Consider the following 17,939-nt stretch of genomic DNA (forward strand, 5'->3'; position numbering starts at 1 on the left):
TTTTGAAAGATAAATGGAGGGACGCCTGGTGGCTCAGTGGTTGAGCGTCTGCCTTCTATGATCCTGGGGTCTGGATCAAGTCCTCATCGGGCTCCCCGCAGGGAGCCTGCTTCTCCCTCTGCCTACGTCTCTGCCTTTTTCTCTGAGTCTCTTGTGAATTCGTAAATAAAATCTTAAAAAAAAAAATGGAGAAACACTGTCTTAATCTAGCACTTCACCTTACAGAAACTGAAACCAGAGAGTAAAAAGGATTTCTGTAGAGCTGCACAGCAAATTGATGATAGAGTTGAAGCTAGACGTAAAGGCTCTCGACTGCCTATTCAGAGTTCTTTTGTTGAGTTTGGTCATCATGGTCTAGGAGACGAAAAGCAGTTATAGGGTCCTCTTTGGATAGGTGGCCAGGCTTTCTTCCAGAGCCTATGAGCTGCCCCATACCCCTCCTGGGTGAAGATCCAGGTGTTTCCAGCATGGCAGTTCACTTCTGCTTGAACATCTCCACCTGTGACTAGAGTGAACTTGCACTTTGATAACCAAGGTTTTTGCCTGAACTTTCCTTCTTCCCCTTCCATAACTTCTAACTTCTCTTCATGCCTCAGTGTCTCAAATGCCACTTCCTCAGGGAAGTCTTTCTTGACTGCCAAGATAGTTTAGGGTCCCTGTGTGCATTCCCATAGCACCTCTTACCTTTAATACCCTTGTCACAATTATAATTTACGCTGTACTTAATATCTCTCTCCCTGACTGGGCTATATGTTCTGTGACTGTTGAATGTTGTTTATCTTCTGTTGCTCCTGGCCCAAGCATTAATAAATGCTTGAATGTTTGATTATTTGGATGGATGCTAATGTGTGAAGTGGAAGTGTGTGTGGTTGCTGGGCGGTGCTGCTTCTGATTGCCTGCAGAATCAGAACTGTCCCTTATTGCCAAGGGCATTGAGACTTGAAGAGAAAAAGGAGACTCCTTGTTAGGCTGCTAGTATAGAGACAAGCCAGAGGGTCTGGATTGCTTTGCTGGGTTCCCTATAGAAGCCTCCCGGATGATGGGGTCAGTAACCTAATCCAACCGAGCATTCATTCCTGGCTTGTCAGAATCAGTCCCAGCAATTTAGGTAGGGGTGGTTGGAGAGAAGCCTCCTTGAGTCATTCTGGGGAAGATACTTCAAGGTCAGGGCTCTCCTTGGCGGGGAGGAAACAGCAACCCGGGTCACCTGCCGCCTGGTCTTCACAGTCGATGGGCACTTGCAGCAGCGGCTGTGAGGTCTGCTGGGGGCTGGCTGGGCGCCAGAGCAGCGCCGCTGTTGGGCGGCAGGTCCTGCCCCTGCGCCGCTTTCCCTCCCCCGCCTCCGTCTCCGTCTCCCTCCCCGCTCGCGCTTGCAGCATCCTCTGCAAGGAGGGGATGTGCTGCGCTCGGACGCGCCGTCCTGGCGGCGCGGCGGCACTCGGGGCGCGCTCGGGACCGCCGGGGTCCGCCGTCTGGCGCTGCGCCACGTGCCTGGATCCGCGCTGATGTCAAGTGGGTGTGGGCGCTCGGGGAAGGCCCAGGCGAGGACGAGGAGGGCGCGCGATGCGCTGCTGACCGGTGGCCGGCCCCGGCTGGAGGAGCGGGCGCATGGAGCGGGGGCGCTGCCCGCCCGGGGACGCACCCCCCGCCGCCCTGGGGGGCTGGCGGGGACCAACGCGGGGGGCCTGCAGGTGTGTCCGCGCGCCACAACTTTCGGGGGGCTGCGGGCTGTGGGGCCGGCAGGGCGCGGGGGGCTGCGCGGGGGGGTGCGTGGGGGCTGCATGGGAGTGCATGGGGGCTGCATGGGGGTGCGTGGGGGCTGCATGGGAGTGCGTGGGGGATGCATGGGGGCTGCATGGGAGTGCATGGGGGCTGCATGGGGGGTGCATGGGGGCTGCATGGGAGTGCATGGGGGCTGCATGGGGGGTGCGTAGGGGGGTGCATGGGGGGTGCTTTCGTGCCTGGGCGCTGCTGGCGTGATGGGAGCGGGTTCGTCCCGGCCGGCCCTCCGCGTGGGAGCTGCAGCTCGCCGCGGGAGTTTCGGGGAGAGAATTTCTGGGGCGGGCGCCCGGCTGGGGGTTACTCATCGGGAAGGGCATCGAGGGAGCTGCCTTGTTTTGAGAATTGGGTCTCCAAGTACAGCCTGCGGTCATGGTAACAGGATGATTAGCTCTCAGCAGAGAGCTCGGCTTCCTGGCTTCCAGAAATCGGCGGTGGTTGGGGGCACCCATCGGCCGGGGGTGCGGGGTGGGGGAGAAGTGGACAGAGGCGATTTTTCCTCCTCCTTTCTAACCCCCCCCCCCAACTCCCGTTGCTGGGAGCCAGCTAAGGGGGAGGCAAGGGGTCAGCTTCTCAGCGTTTGACAGGTCTGGTTTCAGACACACCTTCCCAGAGGAATGCGGAGGCTTTGTTCCAGGCGCCCGTCCCAGCCCCGAGCCCAGAAGCTTGCGGGCTTGGGGCCGGGGCTCCGGTGCCATTACTCATCTTTTATGGCAACTACGGCAAGCTCCCGGGTAGGCAAGTTAATTATTAATGTGTCTATGCTGGAAATGAGATTTGGTGGGTTGCAGGTTTTTCTTTCCCTTTTTTGGCATTGGCACTGAGGTTTAAGCCCAAGGAATTGCAGCCAGTTTGCCGAGAAGGATGCTGGTATTTCCCCAGTGATCTACACTTGGGAGGAAGGGATCCCCTTCCCTGCCAGTGGGACAGCACCATCACCCCTCCTAGAGCAGAGAGGGAACAGCTGTTTTTTTTTTTTTTTTTTCCCTTCCTACTTTGGAACCAGCCTCTACCTTTCCTCCTTTGCTTTCTGAAACCAACCACACGCCCACCCCTCGTCCCAGGGCAGCTTCCTGATGAAGCTTCCAGGCCAGGTGTGTGAGACATGGGTCCTCTGCTGACCACCTGAAGTTTTCTGGAAAGGCCTGCCTTACCCCAGCCCTAGTACCTGAAAATCTGCACTTGCTCAACAAGTGCCTCTGGGTGTCTTTTCAGGCCCCTGATCTGTAGGACTGTGGATGGAGGCAAGAGGGTCCACCCAGTGGTCACCTGACCTGTCTCTCTCAGTGCCCTCAGCACCTACTGGAAGGAGGAGGTCAAGGTGGGGAAGAGCTGAGGGTGGGGTGCGGCTCCTCTCTCAGAGGGTTTCAGTTTCTCTCCTCCTTGGCTAGGAAAAGGTGGATTCTAAGACTGGTTAGTCTCGCAAGGTATTTCGGGTGGGCCCCTATTGAGTGGGAATGGAAGAGCCCAGGCCTAAATCAAGGGCTGTGGATGTGGCTTGGCTTTGGGGGAGGTAGGTTGGAGGGGGCTGGTTGGAAGCAAGCCTGAAGAGATTTTGCCCCATCTGGGGCCTATGGAGAGTTGCCAAACTCAGCCCTCCTGGCAGCATTGTGCTTTAAAGACCTGGGAAACCGTTTTTTTTTTCTTGTCAGCTGAGGCTAGAGTACTTAGTCTTATAAACTGAGGGGTTGACGGATCTGTAGTTAGTGTGATGAGAAGATAAGCCTATCTTGGCAGTTGATGCTCTTAGGAGTGTAAGAGGGGCTGGGCTTTCTGAGGCTAGGTGTAGGGAGGGGGATGGGCTTAGGGGATTGAAAAGTGTGTAAAGGGAGTGGGTTTATTGGGGGTATGGAGTGCAGGGAAGGAGATCTTAACTCTGATTTAGGCTGTGCATTGTGTCAGAGGTTCTCTGAGACAGGCTGCTGGAGTACCCCACATTCCTCCCCTCAATTTTCTGTTCCCTACTTCAGTCACTTGGCTTGCTGGATTCACCTTCCTCGTGGTTCTGATCTCCAGGGCTGGACTCTTCTTTCTTCTTTCTTCTTTCTTCTTTCTTCCTTCTTCCCTCTTCTTCTTCTTTTTTTTTTTTTTTTAAGATTTTATTTATTTGTCATGAGACACACAGAGAGAGGCAGAGACACAGGCAGAGGGAGAAGCAGGCTCCCTGCAGGGAGCCTGATGTGAGACTCAATCCCAGGACTCCAGGATCACGACCTGAGCCAAAGGCAGACGGTCAACCACTGAGCCACCCAGGTGCCCCCAGGGCTGGACTGTTCTGATGGCTGCCCAGGGACACATAGTTTCCATCTCACTCCAGCCTTCCAGGGAGGAAATGAGTGACAGGGCTTGGCTTTAGGGAGGCGGCTGACCCTGGTACCCGGGTTACTGGGGAGTCCATGCCACCTGTCCTCCCACCTAGGTGTGTGGTTATGTATACTCAGTGGCAGGCTTTCAGACTGCCACCTTCTCCAGCAGGGCCCTGTTGCTGATCTGCTGGCACTCTGCAAGTTGAGGATTTGGAGATAGCCCTGATTAGGAGCAAGTTTTTTCTATTATGGGAAGTGTGCCCATGGCTGCCTTCTAATGTCTGCTCACCTCGTGGCCTGCTGGTCATGGCTGAATATTCATTGATAATGGCCTGGCCACTCCCTGGGGAAACTACTCAAGGTGAGGCTATAAAGAGTAGGTGGGTAGTAGGGTCCCTGGGAGTGTTGTGAGGCAAGTAGGAGGTCAAGGGGTTGTGAGGAAAGTGAGGCAATTATCAGAAAGGCCCTGGGATTGTGGGGTTAGCAGACAGGGTCAGAGGACTGAGCAGGGTTGGTTTGGACTCCCCCCGCCACACACACATGTGTCCTATTCCTGCTGTCTCTGCTGGACACAGGCTGAGGTGAGTCCAGCAGCAGCAGAGGCCTCTGTCCTGGGATCTGACTGCCCCTGTGACCTGGGAAAAGGACCAGTTTGTTTATATATGCCAGCTCCTAGGCTTGTCGTCGTCTTTCCCTCTTAGGGGAGGCACTAGGGTTGATGGTGGCTATGACTGTGTTCCTCAACACCAGCTGTAGCAGGGAGCCTTTTCCTGGAATGGACAGCAGGATAGAGTACCCAGGCTAAGAGAGAGGTGCCCTGAAGGTTTGTTCTGAATCTGATAATATCAAAACAAAAGACACAATAAAGACCCTGGCAGCCTTTGTGGTCTTGGTTTGCAAAAGCACAAAATTCCTCCCTAGGTTTTTTACTGTCTCTGAAGAGAAAAGAGGCCAGTATTTTAGGCCTAGGCCCTGTGGGTACCCAGGAGCAAGGGGAAAGAAAATGAGGGTTAATTGAGGCAGATGGTGTTTGGTTTCCTTGCCTGTTAAAGAGGGGTAAGGATACCTCTGTTCAATACTCCTTGCCCCTCCAAGGATAATTGTGAGGATTATGAGATGTTTGTAAAAGGTTTAATACAGTGCTTGTTAATTGGTAGCTATTATTTTTTATTAATTAAAGGTAACTGAGGATCCTTGGAGCAACAGCTGGGAGAGTTTTTTATAGAAAATGTGAATGTCAGAAATGCCTTTTTTTTTTTTTTTTTTTTGCTAACTCCAGAGTCATACCTGGGCTCCTACGTAGTGTCAGATGTGAGAACTGCCCTCGAAGAGTTTTTTCTGACCTTCACATCAAACCTCTTTTCTGGCTTCAGATCATTCAAGGAGGCTTTGGAGACCTGTGAATTCCTGACTATAGGCACATAGCACAGTTGAACTAGAAAGGCACGCTGAAACTCTTGCTATACCATCTCTGGTCTAGCCATGATTAATGGAATGTTAGTCCAAAGAGCAACCAGATACCTGGCACTTTTTAGCTGTGTAACTCTAGACACATTTATCTCTTTGAGCCAATGTCCTATGAGAATAATAAAACCTGCCTCTCATAGTTCTTATGATCAAATGGGATCATGTATGTTAAACTGTGATGTGGTGTGCAAATGGTAATTTACTGTGTATCAGACACTGTTCTAAGTGCTTTCATGTGTTATTTAATTTTTGCAATAATATATGATGCAGTTTTCAATTAGGAATTTAAAAAAATATTTTATTTATTTATTCATGAGAGACACAGGCAGGGGGAAAGCAGGCTCCTTGCAGGGAGCCAAACACAGGACTGGATCCTGGGTCTCCAGGATCAAGCCCTGGGCTGAAGGCAGTGCTAAATCCCTGAGCCACCCGGGCTACCTGTCAATTAGGAAGTTGATGAAGAAGTTGAGCTGTTAGGAATTGTAATTATCATTGGCTAACCCAGCCCCCTCTGGAAGTCATACATCTGAAGACTTATCTTCCACAGTAAGGAATAACCAAAGTTTCAGCAAATGTTTGTGCATTGCCTTTTCCCCATTGATCTATTCTAACATCCTAGGCTAATTCTTGATGTGTTTGCAAAATGAGTATAAAAGAGGTCCTTTTTGGTCAGTTTGTTTTTTTTTTTTTTTTGGTGTCCTTTCTTCTCTGCTCCTCATCCATAGGCTGTATGGGGCTTAGAGACACAGCACTTTCTTGGCTGTGACTTTTAAATGTCATTGTGTGGGATGATAACCCTCTTGTGCTCACTCACCTAATGGTCCCTTTTAAGAATGAGGTTGCTAGGGCAGTCCTGGTGGCTCAGCGGTTTAACGCCACCTTCAGCCCAGGGCCTGATGCTGGGGACCTGGGATCGAGTTCCGCATTGGGCTCACTGCATGGAGCCTGCTTCTCCCTCTGCCTGTGTCTCTGCCCCTCTCTCTCTCTCTCTCTCTCTCTCTCTCTCAGGAATAAATAAAATATTAAAAAAAAAAAAAGAATGAGGGATCCCTGGGTGGCGCAGCGGTTTGGCGCCTGCCTTTGGCCCAGGGCGCGATCCTGGAGACCCGGGATCGAATCCCACGTCGGGCTCCCGGTGCATGGAGCCTGCTTCTCCCTCTGCCTGTGTCTCTGCCCCTCTCTCTCTCTCTGTATGACTATCGTAAATAAATAAAAAAAAAAAAATTAAAAAAAAAAAAAAAAAAGAATGAGGTTGCTAGTGGACCAGTGTTGACATTAGGGTGGTAATGCAAGGTGTATTAAGGGGATTGTACATTAGCATGCCTCAATGCTGGCTGACACTTAGATGCTCACAGTGTTATAGTTTTATCTCCTGATTTGAGTGTAATAAAAACAAACTGAATGTGGAAAAAGAAGGAAAGGGATTGTTGGGTTTTTTAAATTTTTATTTAACTTTAATTTTTAATTTTCTGTTTTTTTGTTTTTTAAAGATTGTATTTATTTATTAGAGAGAGAGTGAGAACAAGAGAGATCACAAAGGGAGAGGAAGAGGCAGAAGCAGACTCGCTGCTGAGCAGGGAGCCTGATGTGGGGCTTGATCCCAGGACCCTGAGATCATGACCTGAATCGAAGGCAGAGGCTTAACTAACTGAGCCACCCAAGCACCCCAAGGGATTGCTAGTTTGCTTTGACTTTAGGCAAGGGAAATGTTTGGTTTAGAGCCAACTATTAAGCTCCAAGTTTTCAAGGTCCCATCCTTTCTGTTGGTTCTAGTTAGCTGTTTTGCCTCCTTCCCTCTGCTCCAAACTGTATCTGCCAGTGAGTAAAGTCTCAAGTTTTAAATGTGTTAGGGAAAAAAAAAAAAAAAAAAAGGAAGAAAGAAACACCCTCTGAAAATAGGGGCTCACGGCTGGTGGTGTTCCCAGCACGGGTGGTACTCATTAACAGAGACTTATGATCACAGCCTCAAGATTCATCCTCATTACTTTTGTAGCACATTTATAGGATAAGGAAAAGGCTCCAGCTTTGTGGGTTATTCTCTTTTTATGACAAGAATAACATTTATGAGGGTATGACACAAAGGAATAAAGATCTGGTGAGGAGTGAAAAGTGAAAAACCAACTGATAAGGGTTCCAGGCATGCTCAGGAGGTTTTAGAGCTCCAGTTAGCAGAGGTAGGGTTTTCGTGGCATGGACCTGACCTGGGTGTCTTGGTTCCCACAGCAGCATGGTGATGTTGTCAGAGGAGGTATTGTTATTGTCATTTTAGGAAAGTAGAGTGACTTGCCTGAGGTCAGATAGCTAGATACGTAGATATGTAATGTCGGATACTGGACGCCCCCCGCCCCCCCGTCTCTGGATCTCTGACTCCAAGGGACACAGTCTCATTTATCCTTGTAAGAATTTAAAGGTTTTTCCTATTATGTATATATTTTGGAATATTTAGAATATTACAAAGGAAGATTGAAGAAGGGGGTGGAAATGATGATTCAAGCACTGAAGACAGCACTGTTTACATTTCAGTGGATTTCTCAATTTCTTCTTCTTCTTCTTTTTTTTTTTTTTTGAAGAGGGAACATTTGTTTTTATCAGGGAAGTTTTGCTTGTTATCTGTACAGCTCTGGGAATATTCAGTTTCCTGTCTTGGAGCAGGAACTCTTTCTGTAAGAGTGGGTTCCTTACATATTCAAGTCAAGTTCTTTTATTTTGTGTGAAACGCTGCTGGGCACTGTGGGGGAGAGGAAGATGAACAGGGTGTTCCTGCCTTCAGAGGGCTTATAACTCAGTAGAGAGGCAGATGTACACCAAACCAGGTAGTCCAGGCCTAATAGTAATAGCAAACGGTGATATCTCCAGCTCTGTTCCAGGTACTCAGACGTTACTCACACTTAATCCCCAAACAGCCTCGTGGAGGAGGTATTACCCATTTTACAACTACAAGGTGATATGGCTTGCCTAAGGTGATAAAACTAGTAACCACCCAAGCTGAGATTACAAAACCAAGCGCCCTCTCTCATGAAGAACTGATGTAAAAAGTCCCATGAAGGAGATGCACAGTCTTTCATCCTTTTCTTCTCTCAGATTTTAAGACAGATAATTCTAATTATATTGGATGGTATTCATTACCTTTTCAAAAAGATCCCTGCCCAGATTCTTTTGCTTATTCAGACCATTTGATAATAACTCTCAGAATCTTGGAACTGGAAGGAAATGGAAAGGTAGTCTAGTCCATTCTCTTTAGTTTCTTGTTTTGGAGAAACTGAGTCTCAGAAGGGAAATCACCTGAGCACATATAATAGTGTTTAGTTGATAAACACTCTTAGTATCAATAGTGTAATAATGTTTAGTTTTTCCATCAGTTTCCCAAACTGTGAAAGCATATCGGATATTATAGGGGTGAAATTTTTTTTTTTTTAAGATTTTATTTACTTATTGGAGAGACAGAGAGTGAGCATGGGGAGGGGGAGAGGTGGAGGGAGAAGCAGACCCCCTGCTGAGAGGGAGTCTGCTACAAGGCTTGATCCCAGAATTGTGACCTGAGGCGAAAGCAGACACTTAACTGACTGAATCACCCAGGTGCCCCCAAGGGGGTGAGTGTTTTTAATTTTAATACCTTTATACATGGGTATATAATTTCTCCTGTGTATTTGAAGAGAAGTATAGCTAGAGCATCAAATTATTTGGCAGCTATTGTCTATGTAGTCTATTTAAAGGAAAAAAAGTGGAAGTACAGGTTGGACAGGGAAGTGGTAGGAATCATGGAGGTGATGTGTGGGTGATGTGTGGAGAACATTAAGGAAACCATGCATATACACCAATTTGCACTCTCCTGGAGGGTTATCTTGCCCTGCTAGCTTTATTAGTTAAGGGGTATGAAAAGGAAAGACCATCCCCTCGTGGAAATATACTACCTGTAAGCATTTTACTTGGGCTCAGTGTGCGGATATTGAGAAAGCTCAGAGAGGTTCATTAACAAGCCCAGGTAACACAGGATAGATCAAAGAGTTAGGATTCAGATCCCAGCTTGGGATTCTTCCATTGCCAGCTCCTAGCACCTGTCATATTTTGTAAGGTGAGTGAACCCTGGGCCCGGCCTGCTCCTCTTCTCAGAGGTTCCAACATCTTCTTGTTCAGGTACCAGGCTCAAGTAGAAATGCATGTGGTTGGGTTGCTAGGTTGCTTACTGTTAGTCTGCTAATTTAAAGCTTGATTTTGATAGAATTTCAAAGAGTGTGCCGTATTTATAATATGTGGTATTTATCGAATCTGATTCATGCTGTTAAGTGATAGAACTCTTATCTATCTGCCTTTTGGCTTCTGTTCATATTGTGATGCTGCCATGTGGGTTGTGAGCTCCAGGAAGATATAGACTGTGCCTGTCAGTCTATGCGAAGGGTAATTACCAAATGCTTTTTCTAGCCATCTAGCCGTACATTCAGCCATACATTCAGAGTTCAGAGCATTAACTAGTAGATTTTTACCTAGAGTGGAGGTATGGAGATGTAAGCATGGCCTGCTTCCAAGTTAGCTGAAGAAATCTGGAGTTGCAGGTTATGGAGAGAGGGCCCCTTTAGGATATTTTCACTACCATGGGTGGGGGGGAATGTTTAGGCTTTGGGACTTTCCTCAACCAGCTGAGAGGATTCTACTTCTCACATGGAACATGGCCTCTTGCATGAAGTAGGCAGGTATTGCCCATTTGCTGTGTACTAGGTGCTGTGATAGTGGGGTGGGCTGAATGATTCCTCCCACCCCCCCAATTAAGATGTCCATGTTCTAATTCCCAGAACCTGGGAATATGTTACCTTATATGGTAAAAGGGACTTTGCAGGTATAATTAAGTGAAGGATCCTGCAATAAGATGATTCTGGTTTCTCTGGGTTGGCCCAGCGTAATCAGAGGGGTCCTTATAAGAGAGTCAGAGTATGGGCAGCCTGGGTGGCTCAGTGGTTTAGTGCTGCCTTCAGCCCAAGGCCTGATCCTGGAGACCCGGGATCAAGTCCTGTGTTGGGCTCCCAGCATGGAGCCTGCTTCTCCCTCTGCCTGTGTCTCAGCCTCTCTCTCTCTCTCTGTGTCTCTCATGAGTAAAAAAAAAAAAATAATACATATATATATATATATATATATATATTTTAAAGAGAGAGTGAAAGAAGGAAATATGTATTTAGCAGGTTGGAGTGATACAGGGCCATGAACCAAGTAATGTGGGTAGCCTTTGGGAACTGAAAAAGGCAATGGATGGATTCTCCCTTGGTAGCCTGCTGACAGTGGTTTTTGCCCAATGAAGCTGATTTTGGACTTCTGACCTCCAGAAGTGTAAGACCATAAATTTCTTAAGCCATTAAGTTTAAGCCACTAAATTTGCTGTCATTTATTAGAGTTGCAATAGGAAACCCATACAGATAGGTACTGAAGATTGAAGAACGAATGTAGTCATAGTCTCTGCCTTCAAGTGGGGCTCAGTCTAGTGGAGGGGGCAGCCAAGTACACAGATGATTTGGGTAATAGTGGTGAACCTCTGATAGGGCTGTAAATCCAGGAATCTATAGGACCTAAGCCAATATGGGCAGATAAGGGAAGACTTATCTGGATAAGCTGAACTCAGGTGCCAGTGATGGAGGGTTGGAATTAGGTCATGAAGTGGGGCAGAGAAGGGCCTTTTTGGAGAGAGAAAAGCATGTTCAAAGTTATTTCAGTAAGATCTGAAAACTAGGTGCAGGCTATTGGCCAGGCCTTGTAAAGCAGAAAGCTGGTTCCATCTAAGCTGGTGTGGGCTCTGATAACCCTGTTTCTGGGCCTTGCGTAGTGGAGCGGTAAGATGGAAGTGCTATACCTTCAGGGTCTGTGAACACCCATTAGCTCTTTTTACATGTATTATCCCATTTAATCCTCATAGTAACTGTGCAAAGAGGAGACTGTAATTTGTTCATGTTGCAATGGAGCAAAATGAGACTTAGGTTTTGGGGGGGAGGGGCAGAGGGAGAGGAAGAGAGAATTCTTTTTTTTTTTTTTTTTAAGAGAGAGAATTCTAAGCAGGCTCCATGTCAGTGGAGACTCTGAGATGGTGACATGAGCTGAAATTAAGAATTGGATGCTTAACAACTGAGCCACCCAGATGCCCCAGAGACTTAGGATTTAAGTAATGGCCCAGGGTGACACAGTTTGTAGGTAGCAGGGCTGAGATTCGAATCTTAGGCCTTCAGGCTTCAGAGCCCAAATTCTTAGTATCCTCCTCTGTGATAGAAAGATCACTGGGCCAGAAATCAGAGGACTAGAGTTCTAGTGTTACCTCTGCTGCTTATTAGACTTAGGGCAGGTCAGCCTGTTCCCATCTGCAGAAGGGGACAATAGGCCTGCCTTCTTCAGAGATGTGAGTGTGTAGGAGATTGTCCTTTATGAATATAGGAATATTCACAAATATTCTCATCAGAGTTTCAGACACCCCCGGAGAGGGTCATGTTAGTGAGCCTCATCTTGCAGTACCGGGTCATTCTTAAGGGTCATGCGACAGGTTAGGGAATTTGACCAGAGTAGGTGGTCACTGAGGTGTTCACATGAGGTTAGAATGTTTGTATCCATGAGCAGTGGTGGGGACAGAAAGTGGGCAAAAAATGGTGGGTGGCCTGTCTCAGGTGCCAAGGGTGAGAGAATAAGTCTAGAAGGAAGCAGTGTGCTCTGCATCTTGTTTCCTGCAAATATGCTCATGTTGGAGGTGACTGGGGAATAAACCTTTCCTGACTTGGAGTTGGGCAGTTAGCTTTTACTCCCAGCCCTGCCGCGTACTGTTGCTGAGCAGGGAGCCCAATGCGGGGCTCATCCCTGGCTCCTGGGATCGTGGCCTGAGCCAAAGGTAGATGCTTAACTGACCAAGTCACCAGGTGCCACCAAGGGCTAATGATTCGTACTTGGCAGAGTATGTGAAAGCATCCTGTCCAGTTCCTGGCATATAGTGGACATTGAGTAAATAGTGACCATCTCTGAATCTGGCAGTTCAAGACTTCTCAGGGTTAATCCAATAAATTCCTGTTCTTTGCAGGATTCCACCTTTTCCCCTCACCTTTCAGACTCACTTAGGCATATTGTAATTGGATGCGAAGGGAGACTCTGGCCACAGAAGGAGAGCCCTATGAATCTTTGAGAGGGGAAGACCCTTTGAGGGGGGAAGACCTTTCCAGTGGGAAATGGTGACGAGTGGTTTTCAGGTGGCTGCAGTGGGTACGCCGAGCCATTTTGGAAGTGAAAATATGTTTGTCTTGCCAAGTATAAGATTGAATGTCACCGTTTTGCTTTCTGGGAATAATGGCCGTGCAGATGAAGTGGATTTATGGCGCTGAGGCATGTCAGAGAACAGACATTTTTTTTTAAATGTCTACATTTTCTGATTATTGAGGTAATGTGCTGATTTTATAATATCTGGAGAATACCGGTAGGGAAAATAAAAACGTTTAGTTCCACACTCAGAGACGATTACTGTTAACATTCTGGTGTATTTCCCACCATTCGTTTTCAAAATGCACATAACCTTTTTGTGTGTGTGTGTGTAAAATGCACAGTTTAATGTTTTATTCACTTAACATTAAATCATGTCACGTGCATTTCCCAGATTATTACCTATTCCTTAAAAACATTTTTATTTGCTACATAATAGTCTGTACTATTATGTACATGTTCCATAATTTACTTAATCATTCCCCGTTCAATAGTTGGGCATTTAGATTGTGTCCATCACAATACATAAATGCGTATTTCCCCTAAAATACATAAAAATATTTGAGGGTTTGTTTTTTTTTAATCCACTTTCTTAGATTCTCAGAACTGGAATTCCCAGAATGAAGAATAAGTACATTTCAAAGTGCATTTTGGTGAGGATTATCAGACTGTTCTATTTATCTCATACTAAAAAGCAGGAAAGTCATGGCATGTTAGGTGGCTGTGGTCAACCCAGTGAGGTCCCTACCCTTGATCATTGTGCAAAGAAGGCTGCCTCCCCGCGGCTCACTTGCTTCCTGGCAGACAGTACAATCAGCCTCTTGTGGCTCCCAGTGAAACTTAAGTAATGGGTCAGCCTTTCCAGTGCTTCCCTTTCTGTCAGGAAGTTCATCTGTGAATCTAACCTAAATCTCAACCGCTGCATTTTAAATCGTCACCCTCTGCTGGCTCCCCTCAGTGGAGCGGAGCAGAGCAGAGCTGTGCACGATCCGTAGGCCGCCCACTCGTGTCTCCTCCACCGCCTGACCGCCGCGGCTCTGCCCACCAGCCTTATGTTACCCTGGAGGAAACTCGAGGGTCTCTGGCTACTGCTGTCTCGACTGGGAGGGCGGCCCTTGCATCGAGTTGCTGCCGATAACGCCAGGTAGGGTTTCCAAACCTGAGCGTGCCCATGCTGTGAGGGCCAGCCTCCTGGCCTCTCCCGTGCCCTCTGCAGAACTTGTGGGGGCAATTAGCATTCAGAGCAGTGCTCCCTTATTGACACTGCAGGTCTATCAGATTCATTCTCTGGGAAAAAAGAAATGTGGCTAGAGCGGGGATTAATTATGTTTCAGTCCCAGGCGCATTGGCCAAGTGGTAACTGCAGTGAGGCCGGACAGCCAGGCAGGGAGGGGCATCTGAGTGCATTCTGGTGATGGGAAAGCCAACTGTCAGTGGAGGGGTAGGGTCTTACCCTGGGCCTCCCACCCTTGGCATCAAGTAGCTGCTGCGCCCTCTGCCCAAACAACCTTGGCCACCTTTCTTAGCCAGCATCCTTTGTTGGGAGCTGACAGCTTTGTTACAGGGCAGTAGGATGTTAATTTGGAGGGAAATGAATATAGCTGCAACTTCACGGGCAGTAAGAGGCCCCTTGTGTTCCTTGCTTAGACATTTTAGAGCTGGCTGGCAATAGGCCAGCAGGGTGGACCAGATCATACAGGAAACAGACTGGGAATTGAGTCCTGCAGCACCTGTGGGAGTATCTGAGCGTGGCTGGAAGCCCAGAGGAGGCTGGAGCCCGAAGCCCGAAGCATCCCTGGGGCCAAGCCCAGGCTGGCTAAGCTTCTCCGGCTCCTTGCCCTCCCCTGCAAGTCAGCACCAGGGGATCCTGCCTTAACATGAACTGCTTCATGCTTCTAGTTTTCCCTCTTCAGGAGGTCTATGCTCACAAACAAGATGCCTGGTTTCATACTTTGCTGTTTCTTCTTTCAGTTCCTGGTACAGGTCTAGCACTTGATTGAAATAAACATTTAGGAGGCAAAACCCAGTGGTTTTATGCACTTGGTAAGGAAGCTGCTTCTCTGCTCTTCAGTCCCCATTTAAAATTTCCGTGTCCGATAGTTTTTTTTTTTTTTCCTTTGAAGAGGGTAAGCTTTTTCTTCTGGCCCCTGTTATTGTTATTCCAAGTCTACTTTGGGGCTAAACGTCACTGGTACTTTTGGTTGGCAAGTTGGAGCCTAGTGTCCCCACTGTGAGACCTTAGCCTGGTGGATGCCATCCCTGGCTGCACTTTAGAATTCCCTTTGGAGCTTTTAAGAAATATTGATGTCTGGGACTCAGTGCCAGAGATTCTGATGTATTTGGTCTGAGTTGAGGCTTTGGCATCATTTTAAAAACATTCCACAGGTTATTTATTAATGTCCAGTGTTATTAATGTCCAGTGACTTTCTTAGAATAAGGAGTAAGATATGCCTGCCATGTCCTATCAGCAATTTCCCTTTTTGAGAAGACATGTGTGAGAAGCCTTGTGATATCTACCATAGTGGGTCGCTCCAAATCCTTTATGGAAGCAGAAACGGTGAAATGACAAATGAAAGGATTGTGTTAGTCCTTTCCTGTGTGGTACTGGCTTGCTGAGAAGTCCCCGTGGATGCACCTAGCATCTCTATTACCAGGGTGTGCTCTGGCTGTGCTGCTCTGCCTGGTAATTAAGTAGGGGATCTGGACAGGATGAGGATGCTTTAGCGAAGGTTAAAGATAAAAAAAAGGTACAAACAGGGCATGAATCTGTTTATATTTGGTTCATTAGCCAGGGCCTGGATTCACTTTTCTCAAACTTGTGGAGCATGGGCACAGGAAGGAAGGATGGGGAACAGGGCTGTGAGTGTCTGGCTTTCATTTCAGGTCTAGAGGACAAACAGGGCAAAGTAGCAGGTGCTTGCAGTGACCATTCAACCTTTTGTAGGCTGGGATCCCTAAGGCCTCACTTCTGGCAATGTCCTCTTGAATGTTGTAGAGGTGTCTTCCCAGAAGGGTTGATAAGGGACTGAATTATTGCTGTGAGTGAATGAGCCCTTTCTCTAATTGCATTTGGATTTGCCTGTGGGTTCCTCTACGTGATTTGAGAATGGTTATGCTCCTAGTTTGCTAATGTATTTGTCTGGCTGCCCTAAGTCCTATTACCTTCCCTACTCTCTCTGGAGTGTGTGAGGCTGGGGCTTGCTCCATGAACAGCTTCTCAGATTGAGAGGCTGTTCTTGTAGTTTCTGCTGCTCCTTAGCTTGTCTTATGGTGAGGAGGGCTTCTCCCAGGTTCTGGGCCTTAGAGAAGCTGGAGCTCCAGAGAGAGCGAGCCCCCGTACTTGTCCTACAGGTAAGGAGGCCTCTAGATTAACCCCTGGGATGCTGGTGGCCTCATTTCTCAGACTCACAAATCCTGCTTAGAAAAAGCTACGAGCATTTTATTTCATTTTTAAAAATAGTTCTCATGCTATTCAAACTGTACTTGACTAACTATAAGAGATTCCCCTGGGATGCTTGTTAAAAACGAAGACTCTCTGAGAATGAAATCTAGGAATTTTGCCTATTAGCTGGAATCCCAGGCCATTATCCGGTATAGAAATGTTTGAGAATAATTTTGTTAAAAAATATTCCTCTCCCACCTCCTGCCTTGTTTTACAAGGGAAATATGACACAGATTGGTCAAGTGACTTGCCTGGGATCACACAGTGAATTAGGTTTGGAGCTAAGTTTGGAAGAACCTGAAGCCAAGTCCAGAATGTTAATACCTCCTAATAGGTGTGAAGAGCTTTATTCTTTGAAAGTGTAGTTTATCTTTCTGTTCCTCTCGTTTGCTAAGATGGAGTGTCATCCATCCATCTGTTGAACCAGATTATTCTTTGTTGTGGGGCTATCCTATACATTATAGAATGTTCAGCAACATCTTGCTTCTACAACCCTTGGATGCCGGTAACATCCCCCAGTTATGATCATCAAAAACGTCTCTAGACGTTGCCACATGTCCCTTGGGGGCAAAATCACCCCAGTTGAGACCACTGCTTTAGCTGTAGAAGCTGTGTGTCAGGGACGTTCCCAAATAGCATCCTACGACATTTATGTTTGGGGACTTCACTTTTAAAATATGCATTGTTGGCTTCTCCCCAACTTGGCTACTGTACTGGGCTACACACATAAATGAAAATCACGCTGGATATAAGCTGTCTCCTCCTCTCCATTTTGGCTTGCAGAAGGAAGGCGTAAATAAACCTGGAAAGACCACTGAATTTGGACACCAGGCCATGGTTTGCCAGCCAGCCCTGAACTTCCTAGCTGTGGGATCTTGGGCAAGTCTCTTAAACTTATTATAAGCCCCTTCCCTCATCTGATTATGATAGAAAGAAATGTTTGTTGTGAGTGAGAATTAAGTGACACCTTGAATGTGTTAGTGTTTTTAAAACAGTACTCATATATTAAGTGGCGATGATAAGATCCAAGGCTAATTACCAACACTTGAAGGTTTTCTCAAATTCAGAAGTGCAGAACTCAGCACAGCAAATTAAGACTTGTATTTCGCCAAGTATATATGACCCTTGTCATCTTTCTGCCCATCATGTTAATTTTTCCCTGTTTTCACTTTAAATTTCACCTTCTGTTTCTTGGTGGCCATTGTGATACCTCTTTTGTGTCATTGTCTCTGCAAGATTTGTTAGTTTATTATCTGTGCTCAGTGAGATAGTTTCTTTTTATGGTAAGATTTCTGAAGGGCTGACAGATATTTTATAAAAATCAAAACCAGCACCATCTTCTTTTCTTTCCTCACCAGCACCCAGAGAAGTGCATGGTGATGGGTACATGAGCCTTGAATTCAGGCTGTGAAGCCTGCACCCGTCTGCAGAGATGCATGCAGATGAGCTTGGAGATTAAAGGTCTCTGGGTTCTTGGGCACAACAAAGCTCAGCTAGTCCAGCACTTATTTGCAGTCAAGGAAACTGAGCCCAGAGGGGGAACGTGTGGGGGTGTCAAGGTGACGGAGTTTGCTGCTTTTGGTGCGGTACTCACGCATGCTCCCCGCTGCCGCCTGGGCTGGTGTGGGGGGGGAGCAGGCCCCACTCCATATCCACAGGGCTATGGCTGCCTTCTCTTTGACTTTAGATGTTGCCTTGTAGGTCTTGTGAAATCATCTCTTTCTGCTCAGTAATTT

The 17,939-nt window shown here is 47.2% G+C and overlaps 1 protein-coding gene across 7 annotated transcripts in view; it reads left to right on the forward strand.

Annotated features, from left to right (window-relative positions):
* The window catches only part of PLEKHA7 (pleckstrin homology domain containing A7), a 228,264-nt gene that overhangs the window by 80,755 nt on the left and 129,570 nt on the right, over positions 1–17,939 (forward strand). Inside the window, exon 1 of one of the 7 annotated variants that reach the window (XM_055317616.1) lies at positions 1,418–1,691. The exons of the other annotated variants lie outside the window; for them this stretch is intronic. Within the exon in view, the coding sequence (XP_055173591.1) occupies positions 1,609–1,691 (83 nt within the window). The 5' untranslated portion in view covers positions 1,418–1,608. Of the gene's footprint in view, positions 1–1,417; positions 1,692–17,939 lie in introns of those variants that run through there. 7 annotated transcript variants of the gene reach the window in all.

The sequence above is a fragment of the Nyctereutes procyonoides genome, unplaced genomic scaffold (assembly GCF_905146905.1).
Source record: "Nyctereutes procyonoides isolate TBG_1078 unplaced genomic scaffold, NYPRO_anot_genome, whole genome shotgun sequence".
NCBI lineage: Eukaryota > Metazoa > Chordata > Mammalia > Carnivora > Canidae > Nyctereutes > Nyctereutes procyonoides.